Below are 24,267 nucleotides of genomic sequence, written 5' to 3'. Positions count from 1 at the left end.
GGTACATGGAGACCTTATTTGTCTGCAATGATGTTTTGATGAACAGGAATGTAGCACAAAGTAAAGGTGAAAGCAGCCAGCTGTTAGCTTTAATGTTAACAGTTTCATTTATATTTTTATTCTACAAGCTGCACTGAAGTTAGGAGAGAAGAACAATCAATTATAGTTTGCTGCAAATACCTGTATATGTCTCCATCACTAACTGACACAACAAAGGGGACTCTTACCTTGTAGCGTGAGTGTTGTTGGGAAGCACAGCAGTGACACCTTGTGGTGAATAAGTTAATCACCATCACATAGCTGGTTGCCCTCCATCTACAGCAGCACAGCAGCCAGTAGCTGGAGATTCTGAGGCTGACGGTGCACCGGAGCCCTAGCATCCATACGCTGTTCCAGGCAGTGAATGTTCTCATGTTACCTGATGAATCTGTCTGATTGGTTATTATGTGTTATTATTGTGTATCACGCGTGCATATAACAGGTATTACGGTAAATGATACCTGTTGTACCGTAAAGTAAAAGCTATGTTTTTAGGTGTGACGTTAACAATGACAAACATACATATATATACACATACATACACATATGTATATGTATACCATATATTAGAACATTAGACTGCTGATTTATTGTGAATGGATGATATTGTTTTATGATGCACTATACTGCTGAGTTAAGAAGAGAATATTGTGTGCAGAGAGTCAGGGCCTTGCTGTTCTGATAGCAGAGGAGACAGAGCACATTCCACAGGAGGTTCACCCCACCACCTTGTTGGGAGCAGGAAAAACAATGAGCCGAGGTCATAACTTGGGCGCCGTGTGAGAGAAAGAATGTGAATGTTTAGGCCTTTACGACTAGGTGTTGCCCATTAGAGGCTATAAGAGCTTGAGTAACCCTCCACCAGTTTGAGATTTGCTGTGTCACTCTGCATGCATGTCTCCCCATCCGGAGGGTTTGTGCTCTTAAAGTGTTGAATTGTATGGAATAAAGGATTGTTGATTGAGCATTTATACATCGATTATATACACACACAGACATATATATATATATGTCTGTGTGTGTATGTATGTATTGTTAAATTCTCCCAATTATTTTTTATATATATATATATATATATATATATATATATATATATATATAAAAAACACCCAGCACGCCCCTGCGGGCGGTTTATCCTTCAAGCTCGGGTCCTCTACCAGAGGCCTGGGAGCTTGAGGGTCCTGCGCAGTATCTTAGCTGTTCCCAGGACTGCGCTCTTCTGGACAGAGATCTCCGATGTTATTCCCGGGATCTGCTGGAGCCACTCGCCTAGCTTGGGAGTCACCGCACCTAGTGCTCCGATTACCACGGGGACCACCGTTACCTTCACCCTCCACATCCTCTCGAGCTCTTCTCTGAGCCCTTGGTATTTCTCCAGCTTCTCGTGTTCCTTCTTCCTGATATTGCTGTCATTCGGAACCGCTACATCAATCACTACGGCCGTCTTCTTCTGTTTGTCTACCACCACTATGTCCGGTTGGTTAGCCACCACCATTTTGTCTGTATCTGGAAGTCCCACAGGATCTTAGCTCGGTCATTCTCCACCACCCTTGGGGGCATCTCCCATTTTGACCTCGGGACTTCCAGGTTATACTCGGCACAGATGTTCCTGTACACTATGCCGGCCACTTGGTTATGGCGTTCCATGTATGCCTTGCCTGCTAGCATCTTGCACCCTGCTGTTATGTGCTGGATTGTCTCTGGGGCATCTTTACACAGCCTGCACCTGGGGTCTTGCCTGGTGTGATAGACCCCAGCCTCTATGGATCTTGTACTCAGAGCTTGTTCTTGTGCTGCCATGATTAGTGCCTCTGTGCTGTCTTTCAGTCCAGCTTTGTCCAGCCACTGGTAGGATTTCTGGATATCAGCCACCTCCTCTATCTGCCGGTGGTACATACCGTGCAGGGGCCTGTCCTTCCATGATGGTTCCTCGTCTCCCTCCTCTTTCTTGGGTTTCTGCTGCCTGAGGTATTCACTGAGCACTCGGTCAGTTGGGGCCATCTTCCCAATGTATTCTTGGATGTTCGTTGTCTCATCCTGGACTGTGGTGCTGACACTCACCAGTCCCCGGCCCCCTTCCTTCCGCTTAGCGTACAGCCTCAGGGTGCTGGACTTGGGGTGAAACCCTCCATGCATGGTAAGGAGCTTTCTTGTCTTTATGTCAGTGGCTTCTATCTCCTCCTTTGGCCAGCCTATTACCCCAGCAGGGTACCTGATCACGGGCATATATATATATATATATATATATATATATATATATATATACACACACACACAAAGTGGGGCAAAAAAGTATTTAGTCAGCCACCGATTGTGCAAGTTCCCCCACTTAAAATGATGACAGAGGTCAGTAATTTGCACCAGAGGTACACTTCAACTGTGAGAGACAGAATGTGAAAAAAAAATCCATGAATCCACATGGTAGGATTTGTAAAGAATTTATTCGTAAATCAGGGTGGAAAATAAGTATTTGGTCACCTCAAACAAGGAAAATCTCTGGCTCTCACAGACCTGTAACGTCTTCTGTAAGAAGCTTTTCTGTCCCCCACTCGTTACCTGTATGAATGGCACCTGTTTGAACTCATCATCTGTATAAAAGACACCTGTCCACAGCCTCAAACAGTCAGACTCCAAACTCCGCCATGGCCAAGACCAAAGAGCTTTCGAAGGACACCAGGAAAAGTATTGTAGACCTGCACCAGACTGGGAAGAGTGAATCTACAATAGGCAAGCAGCTTGGTGTGAATAAATCAACTGTGGGAGCAATCATCAGAAAATGGAAGACATACAAGACCACTGATAATCTCCCTCAATCTGGGGCTCCACGCAAGATCTCATCCCGTGGGGTCAAAATGATCATGAGAACGGTGAGCAAAGATCCCAGAACCACACGGGGGGACCTGGTGAATGACCTGCAGAGAGCTGGGACCAAAGTAACAAAGGTCACCATCAGTAACACACTACAACGGCAGGGAATCAAATCCCGCAGTGCCAGACGTGTTCCGCTGCTGAAGCCAGTGCATGTCCAGGCCCGTCTGAAGTTTGCCAGAGAGCACATGGATGATACAGCAGAGGATTGGGAGAATGTCATGTGGTCAGATGAAACCAAAGTAGAACGTTTTGGTATAAACTCAACTCGTCGTGTTTGGAGGAAGAAGAATACTGAGTTGCATCCCAAGAACACCATACCTACTGTGAAGCATGGGGGTGGAAACATCATGCTATGGGGCTGTTTTTCTGCCAAGGGGACAGGACGACTGATCCGTGTTAAGGACAGAATGAATGGGGCCATGTATCGTGAGATTTTGAGCCAAAACCTCCTTCCATCAGTGAGAACTTTGAAGATGAAACGAGGCTGGGTCTTCCAACATGACAATGATCCAAAACACACCGCCCGGGCAACAAAGGAGTGGCTCCGTAAGAAGCATTTGAAAGTCCTGGAGTGGCCTAGCCAGTCTCCAGACCTCAACCCCATAGAAAATCTGTGGCGGGAGTTGAAAGTCCGTGTTGCTCGGCGACAACCCCAAAACATCACTGCTCTCGAGAAGATCTGCATGGAGGAATGGGCCAAAATACCAGCTACTGTGTGTGCAAACCTGGTAAAGACCTATAGTAAACGTTTGACCTCTGTTATTGCCAACAAAGGTTATGTTACAAAGTATTGAGTTGTATTTTTGTTATTGACCAAATACTTATTTTCCACCCTGATTTACGAATAAATTCTTTACAAATCCTACCATGTGGATTCATGGATTTTTTTTCCACATTCTGTCTCTCACAGTTGAAGTGTACCTCTGGTGCAAATTACTGACCTCTGTCATCATTTTAAGTGGGGGAACTTGCACAATCGGTGGCTGACTAAATACTTTTTTGCCCCACTGTATGTATGTATGTATGTATGTATATATATATATATATATATATATATATATATATATATATATATATATATATATATATATATATGTATATATATATATATATATATATATATATATATATATATATATATATATATATATATATATATATATATATATATATATATATGTGTGTATATATATATATATATATATATATATATATATATATATATATATATATATATATATATATATATATATATATATATATATATACACGTGTATATATATATATATATATATATATATATATATATATATATATATATATATATATATATATATACACGTGTATATATATATATATGTGTATATATATATATATATGTGTGTGTGTGTATACAGGGAGTGCAGAATTATTAGGCAAGTTGTATTTTTGAGGAATAATTTTATTATTGAACAACAACCATGTTCTCAATGAACCCAAAAAACTCATTAATATCAAAGCTGAATGTTTTTGGAAGTAGTTTTTAGTTTGTTTTTAGTTTTAGCTATTTTAGGGGGATATCTGTGTGTGCAGGTGACTATTACTGTGCATAATTATTAGGCAACTTATCAAAAACAAATATATACCCATTTCAATTATTTATTTTTACCAGTGAAACCAATATAACATCTCCACATTCACAAATATACATTTCTGACATTCAAAAACAAAACAAAAACAAATCAGCGACCAATATAGCCACCTTTCTTTGCAAGGACACTCAAAAGCCTGCCATCCATGGATTCTGTCAGTGTTTTGATCTGTTCACCATCAACATTGCGTGCAGCAGCAACCACAGCCTCCCAGACACTGTTCAGAGAGGTGTACTGTTTTCCCTCCTTTAAATCTCACATTTGATGATGGACCACAGGTTCTCAATGGGGTTCAGATCAGGTGAACAAGGAGGCCATGTCATTAGTTTGTCTTCTTTTATACCCTTTCTTGCCAGCCATGCTGTGGAGTACTTGGACGCGTGTGATGGAGCATTGTCCTGCATGACAATCATGTTTTTCTTGAAGGATGCAGACTTCTTCCTGTACCACTGCTTGAAGAAGGTGTCTTCCAGAAACTGGCAGTAGGACTGGGAGTTGAGCTTGACTCCATCCTCAACCCGAAAAGGCCCCACAAGCTCATCTTTGATGATACTCGGCCCTGAAAATCTTAGAAATATGGTATCTAACCAGATTCTTACCCTGGATGGCATTACCTTGGCCTCCAGTAACACTGTGAGGAACCTTGGAGTCATTTTTTACCAGGACATGTCCTTCAACGCACATATTAAACAAATATGTAAGACTGCTTTCTTCCATTTGTGCAACATCTCTAAAATTAGAAATATCCTGTCTCAGAGTGACGCTGAAAAACTAGTTCATGCATTTATTACTTCCAGGCTGGACGACTGTAATTCATTATTATCAGGAAGTCCAAAAAACTCGCTGAAAAGCCTTCAACTAATCCAAAATGCTGCAGCAAGAGTCCTGACAGGGACTAGAAAGAGAGAGCAGATTTCTCCTGTTTTGGCTTCCTGTTAAATCCAGAATTGAATTCAAAATCCTGCTCCTCACATACAAGGTCTTAAATAATCAGGCCCCATCTTATCTTAATGACCTTGTAGTACCATATCACCCTATTAGAGCACTTCGCTCTCGCTCTGCAGGCCTACTTGTTGTTCCTAGAGTATTTAAAAGTAGAATGGGAGGCAGAGCCTTCAGTTTTCAGGCCCCTCTTCTGTGGAACCAGCTTCCAGTTTGGATTCAGGAGACAGACACTATCTCTACTTTCAAGATTAGGCTTCAAACTTTCCTTTTTGCTAAAGCATATAGTTAGGGCTGGACCAGGTGACCCTGAATCCTCCCTTAGTTATGCTGCAATAGATGTAGGCTGCCGGGGATTCCCATGATGCATTGAGTTTTTCCTTTCCAGTCACCTTTCTCACTCACTATGTATTAACAGACCTCTCTGCATTGAATCATATCTGTTATTAATCTCTGTCTCTCTTCCACAGCATGTCTTTATCCTGTCTTCCTTCTCTCACCCCAACCGGTCGCAGCAGATGGCCCCGCCCCTCCCTGAGCCTGGTTCTGCAGGAGGTTTCTTCCTGTTAAAAGGGAGTTTTTCCTTCCCACTGTCGCCAAAGTGCTGCTCATAGGGGGTCATATGATTGTTGGGTTTTTCTCTGTATCTATGAAGCGCCTTGAGGCGACTTTTGTTGTGATTTGGCGCTATATAAATAAAATTGAATTGAATTGAATTGAATACCAGCCCAAACCAGTACTCCACCTCCACCTTGCTGGCGTCTGAGTGGGACTGGAGCTCTCTGCCCTTTACCAATCCAGCCACGGGCCCATCCATCTGGCCCATCAAGACTCACTCTCATTTCATCAGTCCATAAAACCTTAGAAAAACCAGTCTTGAGATATTTCTTGGCCCAGTCTTGACGTTTCAGCTTGTGTGTCTTGTTCAGTGGTGGTCGTCTTTCAGCCTTTCTTACCTTGGCCATGTCTCTGAGTATTGCACACCTTGTGCTTTTGGGCACTCCAGTGATGTTGCAGCTCTGAAATATGGCCAAACTGGTGGCAAGTGGCATCTTGGCAGCTGCACGCTTGACTTTTCTCAGTTCATGGGCAGTTATTTTGCGCCTTGGTTTTTCCACACACTTCTTGCGACCCTGTTGACTATTTTGAATGAAACGCTTGATTGTTCGATGATCACGCTTCAGAAGCTTTGCAATTTTGAGACTGCTGCATCCCTCTGCAAGATATCTCACTATTTTTGACTTTTCTGAGCCTGTCAAGTCCTTCTTTTGACCCATTTTGCCAAAGGAAAGGACGTTGCCTAATAATTATGCACACCTGATATAGGGTGTTGATGTCATTAGACCACACCCCTTCTCATTACAGAGATGCACATCACCTAATATGCTTAATTGGTAGTAGGCTTTCGAGCCTATACAGCTTGGAGTAAGACAACATGCATGAAGAGGATGATGTGGACAAAATACTCATTTGCCTAATAATTCTGCACTCCCTGTATATATATATATATACATACACATATATGTATGTTAGCGTGGGCTGCAATGCGTTAGCACGGTTAGCTCATTAACGCGTTAGTGCCATGTAGCCCCACGCACGGGGCGATCCGCGATAACTCGCTAAGGCAGATTTGCCGTGTTAATGCGGTTATGGCGTTAGCATCATTTTAACGAGATTAACGCTGACAGCACAAGTTTTTACAAAAGTCTGCAAGGTCAGCAGACATGGGGACATTTGTGTGCGGACTGAATTATAGCACGTTCGCATGAAGACAGGAATTACATCAAGGGTTTCTACTTCTGCTCCACTAGAGTAGCTTTGCATGAATCACAGTTCAAATATATGTTTTAGCTCCTCCCCTTTTACAGCCAACCTACCTTTACATCAACTGTGTGCCTCAGATACCAGAGATTTCACCTGTCTGTGTGTGTGTGTGTGTGTGTGTGTGTGTGTGTGTGTGTGTGTGTGTGTGTGTGTAGATCAGCGTGCTGTGTCCAGAAGAGGCAGCAGCTCAGGAGCAGTCGGGACAGGTGACAGAGTGTCTGAAGATCAAACTGGAAGACTGTAAGATGGTAAATGAGCTCGCTGCTGCCTTCACTGACCTCTCAGGGTGTAGTGAAACCCAGCTTTATAATTTAAAATGTTTTAGAGAACTACCTGAGGCTGCTCGGCTGGCATGTACAGTGGCTTGCAAAAGTATTTGGCCCCCTTGAACTTTCCCACATTTTGTCACATTACAGCCACAAACATGAATCAATATTATTGGAATTCCACGTGAAAGACCAACACAAAGTGGTGCACACGTGAGAAGTGGAACGAAAATCATACATGATTCCAAACAGTTTTTACAAATAAATAACTGCAAAGTGGGGTGTGCGTAATTATTCAGCCCCTGAGTCGATACTTTGTAGAACCAGCTTTTGCTGCAGTTACAGCTGCCAGTCTTTTAGGGTCTGTCTCTACCAGCTTTGCACATCTACAGACTGAAATCTTTGCCCATTCTTCTTTGTAAAACAGCTCCAGCTCAGTCAGATTAGATGGGCAGCGTTTGTGAACAGCAGTTTTCAGATCTTGCCACAGATTCTGGATTGGATTTAGATCTGGACTTTGACTGGGCCAGTCTAACACATGGATATGTTTTGTTTTAAACCATCCCATTGTTTCCTGGCTTTATGTTCAGGGTCGTTGTCCTGCTGGAAGCTGAACCTCCGCCCCAGTCTCAAGTCTTTTGCAGACTCCAAGAGGTTTTCTTCCAAGACTGCCCTGTATTTGGCTCCATCCATCTTCCCATCAACTCTGACCAGCTTCCCTGTCCCTGCTGAAGAGAAGCCCCCCCAGAGCATGATGCTGCCACCACCATATCTGACAGTGGGGATGGTGTGTTCAGAGTGATGTGCAGTGTTAGTTTTCCACACACAGCGTTTTGCATTTTGGTCTCATCTGACCAGAGCAGCTTCTTCCACATGTTTGCTGTGTCCCCACATGGCTTGGGGCAAACTGCAAACGGGACTTCTTCTGGTTTTCTGTTAACAATGGCTTTCTTCTTGCCACTCTTCCATAAAGGCCAACTTTGTGCAGTGCACGACTAATAGTTGTCCTGTGGACAGATTCCCCCACCTGAGCTGTAGATCTCTGCAGCTCGTCCAGAGTCACCATGGGCCTCTTGGCTGCATTTCTGATCAGCGCTCTCCTTGTTCGGCCTGTGAGTTTAGGTGGACGGCCTTGTCTTGGTAGGTTTACAGTTGTGCCATACTCCTTCCATTTCTGAATGATGGCTTGAACAGTGCTCCGTGGGATGTTCAAGGCTTGGGAAATCTTTTTGTAGCCTAAGCCTGCTTTAAATTTCTCAATAATTTTATCCTTGACCTGTCTGGGGTGTTCTTTGGACTTCATGGTGTTGTTGCTCCCAATATTCTCCTCTGAGGCCATCACAGAGCAGTTGTGGAGCTGTTTTGCAAAGAAGAATGCGCAAGGATTTCAGTCTGTAGATGTGCAAAGCTGGTAGAGACATACTGTAAGTGTCACAGAAATGGCTTATGTATAAAGAAGTTTAATAGATGGTTCCAGCAGTTAAAATGTTCTTGATTGTACATTTCTGTGGTCAATATTGTAAAGGTGTGTTTATCTTGTATAGGAGACATGTTTATCTTGTCACAAAGAACAAGTTGTTACACCGCTATTATTGCGAGGTTTGGGCGTGATAATATAGGGTCGAGCCACGATCGCCCCATATATAAATATATATATAGTCGACCTTAATCTTGCAGAGAATCTGATGATTTTGTGGATAATTAAAGTCAGTCATATATCCACAAACACAAAAAGCTGAAAGTCAGTGATGCTGCTCGGTTTGCAGTCCTGAATATCACGGCACAAGCAGGATCCACTGCACTGTTAATGTGAGCTGTGTTATATTGCTGCCTCTGTTCGGTGGTGTCGAGCCAAACGGACTTTAACGTGTGTTTGAACGAGCTGACGGTTCACTCGTTAAGCTGAAAGAAAGATGCTTTAATCACAGCAGTCACACATGTGTCCACTGCACCATCTGGAACTCTTCTTGTTTACACTCGTAATAACACAAACACTAAATCCTGCTTCTCTGTGCTGTTGTGTAGCAGTGTGTACACCTGAGACTGTCACCTGTCTGTCTGTCCTGCACTCTCTCTCTGTTTCTTTCTCTCTGATTGTGGAATAAAAGTATGAACGTGTGTTTATAAGTTACACTTGTGTTTGAATCCTGCAGCTTATCACACATTTGATGTCCATGTGTGACGACTGCAAGTGTCCAGAGTGAGGACAGACTGAGGGACCCACTGCTGCACATCATCTGTGAGGCTTTGCAGCCCTGATGATCCACCAGGACAAACTCGGCAGTGTGTGAGGAAGAGGAGGAGGAAGAGCCAGCAGCAGCTGACAGATGGAGAGAATAGACAGACTGTTCCCTGTTTGTGAAGGACTGCTAGGAAAGTTTAACAGAACTGTCTGTGCTGAATCAGTCTTATTAGGTAATGTTCACATAATGTGATCATCCCAGTGTTTCCAGTGTGGGAGAAAGTACTCAGAGTACTCAGGGCCTTCAAGTTACACACCATGAAAGGCAGCAACAAGTTTAATGTTCAGAAACCTAAAGTCTGTATCAGCAGCAGAATGGAGCTAAAATAAATGTTGGTTTCAGTTCTATGAAGCTTTGAGGATTTTGGATCAGTAGCTGCTGTGTTTGTTGCATCATATTGCTGTAACTGTTTATATGCTTTATATATTCTGAGCTAAGTTGATCTATAGTGTTACATCATATTCTATAAGGATGTTATGTGTTTGTAGACTTTCTGCCCAGTTTGACCCATTTAGCAGACGTCAGCCTGTTTAAGGCTCTGATGTCTATTCTGTGTGACTTACAGCAGTTATGACATGGTCTGATTTTCTCACCCAATAAAGGAATATTTCATATATCAGTCTACTCTTCATTCTATCAGACACAGTTATCACAGCTCGTACATTTGCTTTATACACATATGTAAGCATTGAGCCAAATGTAATAATGCCAACGTATTAAACGAACAATATTTGTCTCTTATATATAACACATCTGTATACACACTGTCACAGATACTCGTCTTTGAGTGAAGATTTAAGGTGATAGGACATATAAACAACTGTTCAAGCTCACTGCTGTAATATATCATAATAATCTGACTATAACTTTAATATTGGCCATATTATATTTACATTACCACAGTGAGATGACTTTAGTCTCATGACCAACATCAGCTAATTGTTATTTACTAGCTAATCTTAAATGACTGTTCAGCACAGGAATGAAGCCCAACAATCATGTTTTACGGTCCTTTGGTCTCAAATGAACAAAACATGTTCTCCTTCGTTTCTGTCACACAAAGCTGTATGACACGTTTCTCGCGGTTAGTATCATGGTTGCTAGGCAACCTGAGCAGCGCGACGAAGGCAAGACCGTCCTATTTCACAAGCCTCTCACTTCCGCACTTCTCATACTTATAGTACGCACCGTGCGTAGTGCGCGTACTTCAAGCGTGCAGACCCTGAATTGGGACACAGCCTAGTGGTGCCGAGCTGGCGCACCGAGTAGTTCCTGTTACCTGCTGTGTGTCTGTTTTTACAGGTAAGCTGGGTTCCAAATAATACATATGTGATAGACAACAGTAGCAATCGAAAAGCTAGAGAGCCAGTTCACGAGTTTAAGGGTTGATAGCGACGAACCACCACCAGCTGTTGCTAAAAGCACCTTTGTTAGCTAGCAAAGTATTTACAAATAATTCTCCCGTTCATTGATCTGAGCATGCGCAGAATGATCCACAGCGCTCCTTTGATCTTCTCGAACGATCATCGTGACGTCACGGCGACATCACAATGATCCTTTGAGAAGATCAAAGGATCATTGTTTTGTCACAGCGACATCGCATTCTCTGCCACGCCCACCGAGTCTATAAATAGGAGCTCGTTCAACAGTTTACAGCAGAAAGAGACAGTTGTTTGAGACACAGCTACCCTTTGACAGCCTTCAGCCTTAAACCTTTACAAAAATGTCACAGGCAAGAGCAGATCCGTTAGACCAACTGAACCGTACGAGAGACGAACTCCGTCATCAAAACGCACAGCTCAGGAAAGAAAACGCACGACTCACCAAAGAACTCGCACGAGTGACTGAAATGTGCATAGACTTCAGTCACGATGTCACACGACACACTCAAGAAAACACACGACTCGGTCGAGAAAACACACAACTCGGTCAAGAAAACGCACAACTCGAGCTAGAAAACGCACAACTCAATCTAGAAAACGCACAACTCAGTGAAAACTACATAGAACTCAGTAAAGAACACATAGAACTCAGTAACAATGTCACACGACACATTCAAAAAAACACACGACTCTGTCGAGAAAACACACAACTCAGGCAAGAGATGGCAGAACTCAGACAAACTGTGGAAAATCTTCAGCGCCCAGCGGTACGGGAACAAGAGTGAGGTGTCCATACCACCTCAGGCGGGATTCGAGCATCTTTTGAACTCGAGCCACAGTCCACCGACCTGTCATAAATACGCTGTGCTCTCCTTTATGTTTTATTTAATTTTGCCCCTCACCCCCCAACCAGTCATGGCAGAAGACCGCCCCTCCCTGAGCCTGGTTCTGCCAGAGGTTTCTTCCTGTTAAAAGGGAGTTTTTCCTCTCCACCGTTGCCAGAGTGCTTGCTCATAGGGGATCATTTGATTGTTGGGGCTGAATTTTTGGATTTCATTTAATTGGCTTAAACTGAAAAATCTAAAAATTCATGTGAGGGCTTCACATAGTGGAGAGCACTACATTTGCTAACTGCTCTTTGTTTATTTGTAGATTTTGTAGTTCTTCCTACTACAAAAACTACAAATGAACAAAGAGCAGTTAGCAGCAAATGAAAATAAATAAAACACTTAAAAAAAATCTGCTACTGCTCTGTGTGTTTACTTCAGTGAACACTTGTATGTTTTTGTGTTAGAAGATTATAGATTGTCCAAAATGTCCTACAGCCTGCCAGAGTACGAAATGAGGATAAAACAGGAAGTTTGACAGCAGTGAGTTCCTGCAGCGACCCCTCGTTTCTCTCCTCAGTGCTGCATGTTCGTGAACGTGAGCCTGGACGCGAAGGACGCGGTGAAAACTCTGAGCGCTGCAGTTCGGCTCCACCATACGGCAGGTGTCGCTCAGCAAAGCGATGCAGAAAAACAACAGAAACACCAAATAGGACAGATGTTTCAGGCACGAGACGTCCCTGGGCTTTCTGAGGGGACAACAACAACAATAATAATAACAATGTGCAGTAAAACATACACTCATTCTTTTCATTTATTAAGTTCCTGTGTTGTGTTGTTTGTGTTGTGCGTAGTGCCGACGCGGGACAGTTTGCAATTGTGTAGTGCTGTTGTTCTAAGTGTGACTGTGCAATGACAATAAAGAGTCTCTCGTCTCATCTTGACGATGAGCTCGTCCACCACAGCACTGAATCCAGCTCAGTTACAAGTTACAAAAGAAAATCATTTTTACTCGAGTACTAAAATTCATATTCAAGAAAACGCATGTTTCAGCTTCATTGCACGAGGCAGAGCAATTACGTTTCAGCGGACATCATGGCGTCCGCGTGTCCAGCTGTGGAGAGGACTCTTCTTTTGCCTTTCTTATCTTTACTAAGTAGAGACGTACAGGAAATAGTTGAGAGGGAAAGGGCCGGACTCAAACCCGTGCCGCTGCGTTCCAGCCATGTGGCATGTGGTCACCATGAGCTGAGCTCAGCCGACGTCAGAGACGCCTTTGAGTCAAACGTATGACACGTGTCCGTCTGTGGTCCTAGCTGCTGCCTCCTCGCTCCTTCAGCAGCTACTTGAGGACACTGGACTGTTTCAGCGCTCTCAGGTTAGAGATGTCCTCCGCGATGACCGGGATCTCCTCGCCGCGATGCTCCTCGTCACCGTCGCCTTCCTCGCTGTCAGAGAGCGTGCACAGGAGAGCGTCGTTCTCGTACGTGGGGAAGTAATACCTGCGGAGCGAGACGACGTTTAGTGCTCAGGCTCAAATTAGTCCCAAAAAGGACGCCATTTTCATCAGCTGATAAAAATACTCCAAATGAAGTGTAAACATCTGTGGCGTTGACCACGTTCATCAGCAGCTGTACGCCAGCTTTAAAGCCCGCGCTCTCATTGGTTAATTCTGCAGGCGCTTCGTTAAACCTACTGCGGCTGGTCCCAGGCGGACATCTCTGGCAGTTTCATCACGTGACCTTCAGCCGCGATGTGACGCAGGGCGTCCGCCCGGCAGTCGAACATCCGCGTGCAGCCGTAGCAGCGGCTCTGATGGATCTGCCGCCGGATGAAGTTCACCAGTTTGACCTGCTGGTAGAACTTGAGGTCTGAGGGAGGACAGAACATTAGAAACACTCAGAAGGAAGAAATAGAAGCAAACTGCGCTCGAATTACCACGGCGATTTCACCCACTGAGCTCGGTCTTAAGGAGGTGGAGGTCGAAGCCGTGAGCCCCCTGCAAACACAAAACAGAAAGATGTCAGGGTCACGCACGCGACGCCCGTTACAGACTTCATAAATAACAAAACCAGAAAGCAGAGAGAAACTTTTCTGCCTCTCAGGTAAACTCGTCACTCGTGAGCACAAACTTAGAGTCACATTTGGGAAACTGGTTCTGACTTTAAACCAGAACGTTTAATCAACGACAAAATCGGACTGCAGTCGACGTCCAATCCTAGATTTATTTATTGTTCACGAGTGTTAAGTCTAATTGTTGAATGTTGTCATCGTGTTTCTTAAATTTGTACGGTCTGAGTTCAACCTATAGGATCAAGACGTTCCTTTGTCTCTGACCTCTGCAGCCACTCTGTGCTGGGGGAGCTTGTGTTGTATTGTGTATTGTAACTGCCATGTCAATAAATAGCTACGGGGGAAGCTGCTCTTTGAAGGACTTCGGGCCTGAGACAGGACAGGGGCGTGGGCTCCAAGAGCTGGTTCTTGACCAAAGACTTCCCTCGTTAGCGAGTGAAAAACCGGTTGAAGATGTTCTGTTATGTCTTGTTTCCTTCATGATGAATAAGTCTCTAAACTAGCGGGGCCTGTGGAAACAGACCCAACAACGAGGAAACATTTTTATTTGCTCGTTAAAGTTTTGACAATCATGTATTTATTTGGAAACTTTTCAAAATAAAAGGCGCTTCATTTTAAAAGCTCTTCAGCTTCGGTCCGTCTGTGTGTGAGGGCACTTTCTGAGTAAAATCCATGTTTTGTGCGAACGATGGATTCATATGTTTGCAGAGACCTCAGGAAGCAGATCGTTTCCTGTTAGTGTGCACTGTCTCCGTTCTCCCAGAAGCCTTTGCAGAATCGTTTCAGGGATGAAAAGCAGAAAACGATATTTTCCTTCTCTGAAACTTCTACGTTCCCGTACCTTCATATGCGCGTAGATCTGCTCCAACGTCTCCGATTGGTGATCACAGAACAGACACACTGCAGAGACCGGATGAGCCTGCCAGTCCGACCAATCACTGCGGACGATACAGAGATGACACGAGCAGACATTTACACAGGATCAGAGGAGGACTAGGAAGTGGACTTGATTGAAACTTTTGCATCCAGGCTGACACAGTAAATAAGAATATTATCAGGAGGGACAATCCAAGGTTCAGTATCTGGGATCGAGCCGGGGATCAAACCTCCAACCTTTCGCTGCACCTCCTGATCCACAGCTACCCTGAGCTCACAGCACCTGGTTAGCGCTGGAGATCAAGCGTGCTCGGACTGGTGATGTCGTGTTGGTTTAAAATAAACGTTACACCCACTAACTGCACCATCTGGTGGTAAAAGCTGGTATTACATGCAAGTGCAGCCCGGCCCGGTTTTTGCCTTTAACACGATACAGAGCAGTGTGTATGACATGCATCAGGACACTTTAGTTAATGCCGTCCTCACAGAGCTACATGAGGATACTTACTCATCCTCATCATCCGCCAGCTCACGGTCATCTTCGCTTTGCACCTCCTCCCACGTTTTTCCCAGTTCCTGACAGGACAGGAGGGACGCTTTAAAATCGGAACAATACATTCAGGTCGTGCGTTTGCTTCTACAGAACTGCTTTGTTTATCCTGACGTGGAAGCGTGTGGCGAGTGTGTCGCTGGGTTTTACCAGGTAGTTGATGACGTAGAAGCGGTCGTACTCGTGGTTTTTGGCGTTGATGCGGCGGTGAGCTTTTTTCCTCATGTGATCCTTCAGCGTGGTTTTATCTCGAAACGTTTTCTCGCAGTACAGACACTGCAGACTGAAGCGAGGGGAGCAAAATGAAAAGGCGCGCGAAACAAAACTTAACGCTGTGAATAAAAAGCAACGATTAGCGTACCTGTCCAGTTTGTCCTGCAGCGTGTCGAGGAACTCGCTGCAGTAGACGATGTTGTCCGGCAGTCCGATGCTGAAGGAATGCTCTCTGGCCATGTGGTTCAGCAGAGACGACCTGGAAACAGCACGTGGAGCCATTTTTAATAAACAAAAGAAAACATCAGCTGACATCATCACTGTTAGCACTGCGCTGCAGTCCTTTGGTCTTCGTCCAGAAGTTCCCATTTGGACAAGACTTCAAGATCCACGCAGCGTGCCCATAGTGGCAGACAGAGGGAAGCAGCCTCTCTCGCCATGGGCCGCTGCATGTCCAAATGTGAGGAGACCCGGAGCGGACGCGGGTTATGTCTCTCGGCGTCCTCCCGCAAGGAGCTGGAGGTGGTGCCTGTGCAGAGGGAGGCCGAGCATCTGCGAACCAACACAGTGACTGAAAATGGATGGATGGAAGCTTAACTGGAGGTAAGACACAGATCCACACAAGAACTGTGGTAAACACCAGTGAGTCACACCTTCATGCCATTCATGAACCAGTGCACACCTGCACAGGTCTCAGACCTGACCCTTAGCAGGAGAGGAAGAAGGATGAGGAGCTGCACTGGTCTCAGATCAGCTTCTTGGTTCAGGCTCAGACATGTCACTGAATGATGTTTATGGAATTATGCGTAAACAGCAGCTTTTTGGGGGTTGGATCATAAGAGATGACTACAGGAAGCAAAGAAGCTTTTAGTCACATGATTTCAGGAAGCTCTACCTTCTGTCTGCTTTAATCTAACACACGTGAGGTTTCCAGGACTGATGGGAATCCCGCGGCGCTTTACCTGTTTCCCGTGAACTCTTCGCTGCAGAACATGCAGAGACGATGGAAGCTGCTGTCGTCTCGCTCCTTCTGCTGCTGCTCCAGGACCTCCTCCTGTGGGAGCACAGAAGAAGAGCTCAGAGGAATTCTTCAGAAAACTACCTCAGAGTGCTCAGATATTTAAAGTGCAGAGGTTACAACGACACAAAGCGTGTCAAATCACTCAAATCTGCAATTTTTCTGATTTTTCCTGATTTTCAGACTTTGCCTCAAAATAAAGTTTAAAAGAAACGAAACTTCCAGCAGCACAAGATTCACTCAGGATGCTCCGAGTGTCACGTCTCCTCACCAGTCGTTTCTGCTGCAGCTTCTCTCGGAGGACTCTGTCTTCTGGAAGGACGTCACACAGCAGGAAGTAGTCCTCCTGCTTCTCTGTCAGGTCAGCGAGGAAGAAGAGTTTTTAATGAGTCATTAATCAGAGCTGGAGGAAGTGTACGTGGTTCACTTTGAAAGGTCAGGTCCTCTGTGGGTTTGAGTGAACTCACCGACTGGGCCCGTGGAGTTGGTTTTGATGACGCTGCAGAAATCTGTGAGCGGCTGCTCGAGGAATCTGCCCTTCCAGTACAGCAAGTACCTGATGGAGGAAACTCGTCAGTAAAAACCGACTCACAGCCAGGTTTACCGGCGCACAGAAACACTTCGTCACGGTTCATAAAAGCAGCACACTAACAGGCGTGGACATGCTGGACTTGTTGTATATATTTATACTTGTAAGGTAAGGGTTTCCCCCCATCACCCCAAATAATTACAGGAAGTCTTTGGTGAAATGATCGAGTTCCAAATGCTAAAAACATCCAAACGTGTTCCCGAGAGTTAAACGAGTGAGCCGGAGCATGTGTGGCTCGTACTTTGGGACGTCTGCGATGAGTTTGACGTCGGCGATGACAAGCTTGTGCTCCATCAGCAGGTGTCTGAGGAGGACGTCTTTCCGCGGCGGTGGGACGGACTCAGAGCAGAACAGGCAGACCAGCGGCTCGGAGCCGGGACATTGAACACCGGGAGGGCTGGAGGTGTCAGCCGGCTGATCGGGGAAACACAGCGGCTCCAGAATGCTGTCCTTACCTGAGAAAGCAGAAGAGAGACTACACCTTATATACCACACACACTCTACTCCAGACCAGGTGAGTCAAAACCAAGCGGAAGCGAGAATGTACAGCCTGGCATGAAGAAGCATTTCCCTCTGATCTACAAAAATCTGTCTGTATACAATTATTTTCATCACCCGTGGGGACAAAACTATGATCTAAAAGTAAAAAAATAAATAAATTAATGAATTAAATAACTCATTAATCGAACTCAGACTTTACACGCTGTTAAATCCTGAATAAACTTCACAGCTGTCAGACTGAGTACTGACTGAATATAGAGATTGCTGTATAATCACAGTTAGCAGCCCAGCTATTTCCTAGCCTGCTAGCTTAGCCGGGCGGGTTCCCGCCTGCTTTTCTGATTTTTTTTTAGCCTTTTTTCTGCTGATTGTGGATTCCCACAGACTCGGAGAGTCACCGACACCCAAACCTTTGCACGCAGACCACCAGATATCAGCATTAAAGCCGCGGACACGTTTAAAAGGTCACACTTACCGTCTTTACTCGGCTCGCTGGCGGCCATGTCTGGTGTCACGTGGTGCAAATAACACAAATCGAACCAATCGGAGGCCGTAAAATGCCAACGAAGCGCCTTCGCGGACCCCCGGTAAAACACGAATTAGAAAAGGTGCATTCAAGTGGTTCAAGGAAATATAAAAACTCAAGTTTCGATAGCTGAAGGTTAATTAATGTGAATGAAGTTGACTAACATGTAACGTTGGACGTTGTTGCATATATATAGCAAAGAATATAAATCACATGAACACTCAGATCCTCAAGATATACCTGAGCGTGTTCTCTGAACATGAAAGTTTAGTGTTCATAAATCCCCATTTATTAACATTACATTAGCATATGTGTCCTCCCCTCTATTACAAATTTTTAAATGAAACGTTATTTGTGAATGTGTACCATGTGTACAGGTGTAAGGCTCCCTAAAATAAAAGTCTGAAAATAACATTTGAGTTTCTGTACAGGGGGGCACAAGAAGGCTGGATATGGTGCAAATTCTTAAATAAATGACCCAAGTTTTATACGTGAAGTCAGTTTTAAGGTGGAGTGGCTGCTGATGACACACAGCTTGGATTCGGGAATTCACTGGAAGCACGTTGTGGTCAAAGACCACTGGGGGGCACAAACAGCTCAGTGTTCATCCTGCAGTCTGACTCACTCTGTTATTCTCAACAACAACAAAAAAACTATAGATAAAAGCAATGACAGCAATACTGCAGAAATAATAAACCTTTCTCCCTTTAAGCACAGAATGAAAATATGAAAACACACTGTCAGCTGTTTTTTTTAAATATTGCAAATACATACATGATGTGATGTCATGCCATGGTGATAATCTCATATATGACACGTTATTATGACTCTGTAATCACCGAAAAGTGCTCACAGTCAGTCTTTGTGACTGCAGTTTGTTAGTCCAGCATAAAGAACAAAGTATTTCACAAACACTTTTAACCAGTATATAAAAAAATATTTTGAGTTTTAAAAGTTCATGTTCACTGGCGCACACACTACCAGACACTCCTTCTCCATGCTTCATGGTGGGAACCATGCATGTAGAGACCATCGTTCACCTTTGTGGAACCAAAGATCTCAAATTTGGACTCATCACACCAAAGCACAGATGGTCTAATGTCCATTCCCTGTGTTTCTTGGCCCAAACTAATCTCCTCTGCTTGCTATTTGACCATAAAGGCCTGATTCACACAGTCTCCTCTGAACAGCTGATGTAGAGTGTGTCTGTTACTGGAGCTCTATGTGGCATTTATCTGCGCTCTGATCTGAGTAGCTGTTAACTTGTGATTTCTGAGGCTGGTGGATGAATGTATCCTCAGCAGCAGAGGGGACTCTGGCTCTTGCTTTCCTGGGGCGGTCCTCGTGTGAGCCAGTTTCTTTGTAGCGCTTTATGGTTTTTGTGAAGTTTTTGCAATTTCCTGGATTGACTGACCTTCAGTTCTTAAAGAAATGACAGACTGTTGTTTCCTTCGCTGATTGGTTCTTGCCATAATATGAATTCTAACAGTTGTCAAATAGAGCTGTCAGCTGTGTACTAGGCCTGCACAATAAATAAAAAATTTATTGTCATCGCAATATCAGCCTGTGCGATGGGCCCATTGCAAAAGACGGCGCAAACCGCGATAATTGGGTACCTTAAAATGTTTACGCACGTGCTTTAAAGAATTTGCCAATCAAAGAAACCCCTTTACACATTTGACCAGTCGAACAGAGCCCTTCACGGCATTAACCAATCAAATGGATTAGAGGCCCGCCTCCTATGTAGGTGGGGAGCGAACAACGCTGCAGCGACGAGTCGGAGTTGTAATGGCTGAGAGCGAGACGCATGACGAGAACGCTACTGACTATGAACTCGTGGCTAAAAAATAGTACCTCGCTTATTTGGAGGTACTTTGGATTTGGTAAAGACGACGTTCTCCAAACACAGGTGCTCTGCAAAACTTGCCGAACACTCGTGGCAACCACCAGAGGAAACACGACTCCACCATCATCTTCAACACGACCACAGAGAACTGTTTGAAGAGTTCCAGAAAGACAGGGCTAGCTAATGTTGCTAATGTTAAGACAAAGAGCGCCGCAGTCCAACGGCCGTCTCTGCATCCGAGTTTTTCAAGTGGAACTCCTTATGAGAAAACGTGGAAGCGCTACAAAGAAATAACAGAGGCCATTACACATTTTTTGACAAAGACATGATGCCTATAAATACAGTTAGCAGGGAGGGCTTCACCAGTCTGATACATAAAGTGGACCGGAGATACCGCATTCCCTCAGGAAACTACTTTTCCCATGTCGCCATTCCACAAATGTACGAAACATGCCGCAAGACTAGGGTGGGTTTTAATAATCGATTCATCGATTAATATCGATTCTGGCTTGGATAACGTGATATCGATTCATTAAAATCCTGAATTGATTTTTTTAATATAAATGTATTTTGCCTGAAATTCCAGAATCTCAGGTGAAACTTCACAAAATTTTGACAACCACCAAACATTTAAAACAGTGAATGAGAGCAGGAACACAGATTCTGCACAGAGACGTAAACACAAAGCGCCGACGGATCAGGATCAGTGAGATGTGACTTTCTCACCCGACGGCACGGACACGCTCGGGGCTGAAAGCCGACAGCTCGCTGATTCTGATGTTTCGGCGGGTCCGCGCTTTGTGTTCACGCCGTTTTTGCACAGATTCTAAAGCTGTTAGTTTGATCTCTCTCCAAACAACATTGACCGAACCAGCAGCAAAAGAAGATCCAAACGCTTCACATAAACATCGTCATGAATTCACTCTGACTGTTGCTGTTTTGCTTCCACCAGGATAAAATCACACTTCATGCACAGCTCTCTCTCTCTCTCTGTACTTCAAGAACAGTTTCCCGTCTGTCCCCGAAATCTGTTTTCTGCATTATTTGCTTGGTTGTTACGCACAAGTCTACTGTTGTTTACAGCCTGTCGGCCGATGTTTTTTTTTACTTACTTCCAAAGAGAAAACCTAATTTCTGCCGTTCAATAGGCTTCTGAACAAATGTAAACTTTTTAAAATGATGCAAAACGCTGTCTCTAATAAAACCGCTGTAACTTCAGAGGCAATGTTCATAAGCTGGTTAATGGTTTTCTTTCGTTTTTGATGTACTGCAGAATATTTTTATAAAATCCAGGCCAGGAAAACCACCTTCATGTGTTTCTGTGTTTTATCTTCAGCTACTTTGACACAAAGGCCTCTGCTGTGACGCTCACACCTGTGATAAAGTCTTGCGTGTGTCAGCTTCCTTTTTATAGATACAAAAATATGTAAATGTGCTGATCTGAATTATAATCTGACTGAGGCAAAATTTCCCAGATTTAAATCGAATCGAATCAAATTGAATCGAATCGTGTATCGAATCGATTCAGGACCTTGTGAATCGGATTCGAATCGATTCTAGAAATCATGGACGATACCCAGCCCTACACAAGACCGTCACATTTGAACTGAGCCAAGCTGAAAACTACGCTACAGACCTATGATCAAGTCGTACAACGGAGCCATATATGAGTTTCACAGTGCTCTTCCTCACCGAAGACTTTGAACTGAAAACACGGTGTCTAGAGACTGTGTGTTTTCCAAACTCTCACACTAGTGAAAATATAGCCCGTGTATTACGTGAGGTGCTGGCCAGCTGGGATCTTAAAGAAGACCCAAAAATTTTTATGGGGGCAATGTTTCAATGTTAAAGTGCACTTTGTTGTTACACTGCTAATACGGCAGCTTTCTTTAAATAAAACTGTTGCAGTAAAACGTAAATTATGTATTCGGGGTTTTTTGTTTGTTTTGCTATTTATTTTATCGCAAGTCATATCGTTATCGCAATATTGATCGCAGTTATCGCACATCGCAGGGTTTCCTGATATCGTGCAGCACTACTGCGTGCCACCCTGACTTCTAGTCCCAACCAGATTCAGAAGGCAAGAAATTCCAGGATTCCAGCTTTGGAGTTAACACACCTGTGAAGTGAAACCATGTCAGGTGACTACAGCATGAAGCTCGCTGAGAGAAGGCCGAGGGTTTAATTCCATGTGTTCATCCATAGTTTTGATGCCTCCAGTGAAAATCTGTAAATAGTCATAAAATAAAGAAGAACCAAATATAAATATTATATATTTGTGATTGTTATTTACGTTTTTGCATATTTCAGTACTTATTTTTGAGAATTTCTTGTTCTATTAATTGTAGTTATTTGTAATGTTTTACTCGTTGTTTGGTAGCATGCTGCAATACTGAGACCTGAGAATGTCACGGTCTGTGTGGCAGACTGTGGGGGAGAAAGGACCTAAATGCTGGACTCTGTGCAGTAAACAGTGCGTTGATTTACAGTGAAGTAAATGTAACACACAACAAATCTCCAGTGCGCTCCCACGACTCCCGTGTCGCGCCTTCTCCCAAGTGTCTGTACTCTGCTCCCGAGTCTCCGCACTCTCCGTGCAAAAACAAAATCCTCTAGCAAACAGAGCCCCTAATCCCAACGGTTTCAAAGTCCGACCGCACGTCCAGCAGCGCTGTCAAAACAGTCCCCAAAAAACTGAAAAAATCAACCACAGTTCTGCCACAGTTTTGGCAGCTGGCCCGATGGACGGTGACGGCAGGAAAACAGCTCGAGCGGCCTGCCACAGGTCTGGCAGCTGTGGCATAGCAGTTCTGGTGGCCGGCCAGTGATCTGATGACAGCCTTGTAGTAGGTCCAGCCACGTAAGAGCTCCGATGGCCCATGGCGAAGCACTGCAGGTGGTTTGTGACACGCAGGCCGTGCTGGTGTGGCAGCTGCAGGCAGTGGAAATGATGGTGGTGTAGCAGCCACTGGGGGTAGATTGGACGGTGATGCAGCAGCAACAGGTAGGTAAAGTGATGGTGGCGTGGTTATGGCAGGCGGTTGAGCAGGTGAGGTCTCCAACATCATAGACACAGGAACAGCAGCACAATGCAGAAACAAACACATATCATATAACAAGAGTCATAAATGCTCATGGACCCTGGGTCGCTCAGACCCAGGTCCTGGACAGAGAATCTGTTTTTCATTCATATCATGTCAAATGGCTGAATGACAGTGAAGCTGAGTCTGAGCTCTCTTCTGCTTTAGTCATTTGTGGCACAAATTTAAAAAGTTTCTGGAAACATCCCTCAGAGGTTTTGGTCCATGTTGACATGACATCATCACACAGCTGCTCCAGATCCATGATGTGAATTTCCTGTTCAACCAAATTACATTCAACTCAGTTCACTTTTATTTATACAGCAAAAACAACAACAGTTGCCTCCAGGTACTTTATATTGTAGAGTAAGAACCTTATGATAATAAAGAGACAAAAGAGAAACTCCAACAATGACATGTGAGCAGCACTTTGGCGACAGTGGGAAGGAAAAACTCCCTTTTAACAGGAAGAAACCTCCAGCAGAACCAGGCTCAGGGAGGGGCGGGGCCATCTGCTGTGATTGGTTGGGGTGAGAGAAGGAAGACAGGATAAAGACATGCTGTGGAAGAGAGACAGAGGTTAATAACAGATATGATTCAATGCAGAGAGGTCTATTAATACATAGTGAGTGAAGAAGAAACACCCAGTGCATCATGGGAATCCCCGGCAGCCTACATCTATTGCAGCATAACTAAGGGAGGATTCAGGGTCACCTGGTCCAGCCCTAACTATATGCTTTAGCAAAAAGGAAAGTTTGAAGCCTAATCTTGAAAGTAGAGATAGTGTCTGTCTCCTGAATCCAAACTGGAAGCTGGTTCCACAGAAGAGGGGCCTGAAAACTGAAGGCTCTGCCTCCCATTCTACTGTTAAATACTCTAGGAACAACAAGTAGGCCTGCAGAGCGAGAGCGAAGTGCTCTAATAGGGTGATATGGTGCTGTGGGGTCATACATACTAAGTATGATTTAGT

At 44.3% G+C, this 24,267-nt stretch overlaps 3 protein-coding genes across 6 annotated transcripts in view; 1 reads left to right on the top strand and 2 right to left on the bottom strand.

Moving 5' to 3' along the window:
• The window catches only part of LOC309710575 (uncharacterized protein), an 84,292-nt gene that overhangs the window by 47,517 nt on the left and 12,508 nt on the right, over positions 1 to 24,267 (bottom strand). The window lies entirely within an intron of this gene.
• Positions 8,940 to 24,267, top strand: part of LOC309710574 (uncharacterized protein) — a 64,696-nt gene continuing 49,368 nt past the window's right edge. The window contains exons 1-2 of one of the 2 annotated variants that reach the window (XR_014277741.1): positions 8,940 to 11,118; positions 12,606 to 12,710. The gene's annotated coding sequence lies outside the window, so the exon portion shown is untranslated. Of the gene's footprint in view, positions 11,119 to 12,605; positions 12,711 to 24,267 lie in introns of those variants that run through there. The other variant, XM_082540172.1, reaches the window with a different exon arrangement.
• Positions 12,822 to 18,948, bottom strand: LOC309710561 (zinc finger protein 277-like). 2 transcript variants are annotated; one of them, XM_082540151.1, is made up of 12 exons: positions 18,321 to 18,948; positions 17,586 to 17,799; positions 17,223 to 17,311; positions 17,027 to 17,109; positions 16,700 to 16,791; positions 15,886 to 15,996; positions 15,675 to 15,807; positions 15,483 to 15,550; positions 14,940 to 15,036; positions 13,982 to 14,024; positions 13,722 to 13,896; positions 12,822 to 13,527 (listed from the first exon to the last, which is right to left on the bottom strand). In XM_082540151.1, the coding sequence occupies exons 1-12, from the start codon at positions 18,346 to 18,348 to the stop codon at positions 13,368 to 13,370; spliced, it is 1,293 nt and encodes a 430-aa protein (XP_082396277.1). In that variant the 5' UTR covers positions 18,349 to 18,948; the 3' UTR covers positions 12,822 to 13,367. The 2 variants fall into 2 exon arrangements, with proteins under 2 accessions (XP_082396277.1, XP_082396278.1); XM_082540152.1 differs by lacking the exons at positions 15,483 to 15,550; positions 15,675 to 15,807 and having other exon boundaries at positions 18,321 to 18,943.

The sequence above is a fragment of the Aulonocara stuartgranti genome (genome assembly GCF_965226115.1).
Source record: "Aulonocara stuartgranti genome assembly, chromosome: 7".
Classification (NCBI taxonomy): domain Eukaryota; kingdom Metazoa; phylum Chordata; class Actinopteri; order Cichliformes; family Cichlidae; genus Aulonocara; species Aulonocara stuartgranti.
This window is presented reverse-complemented; position numbering and strand designations above follow the sequence as displayed.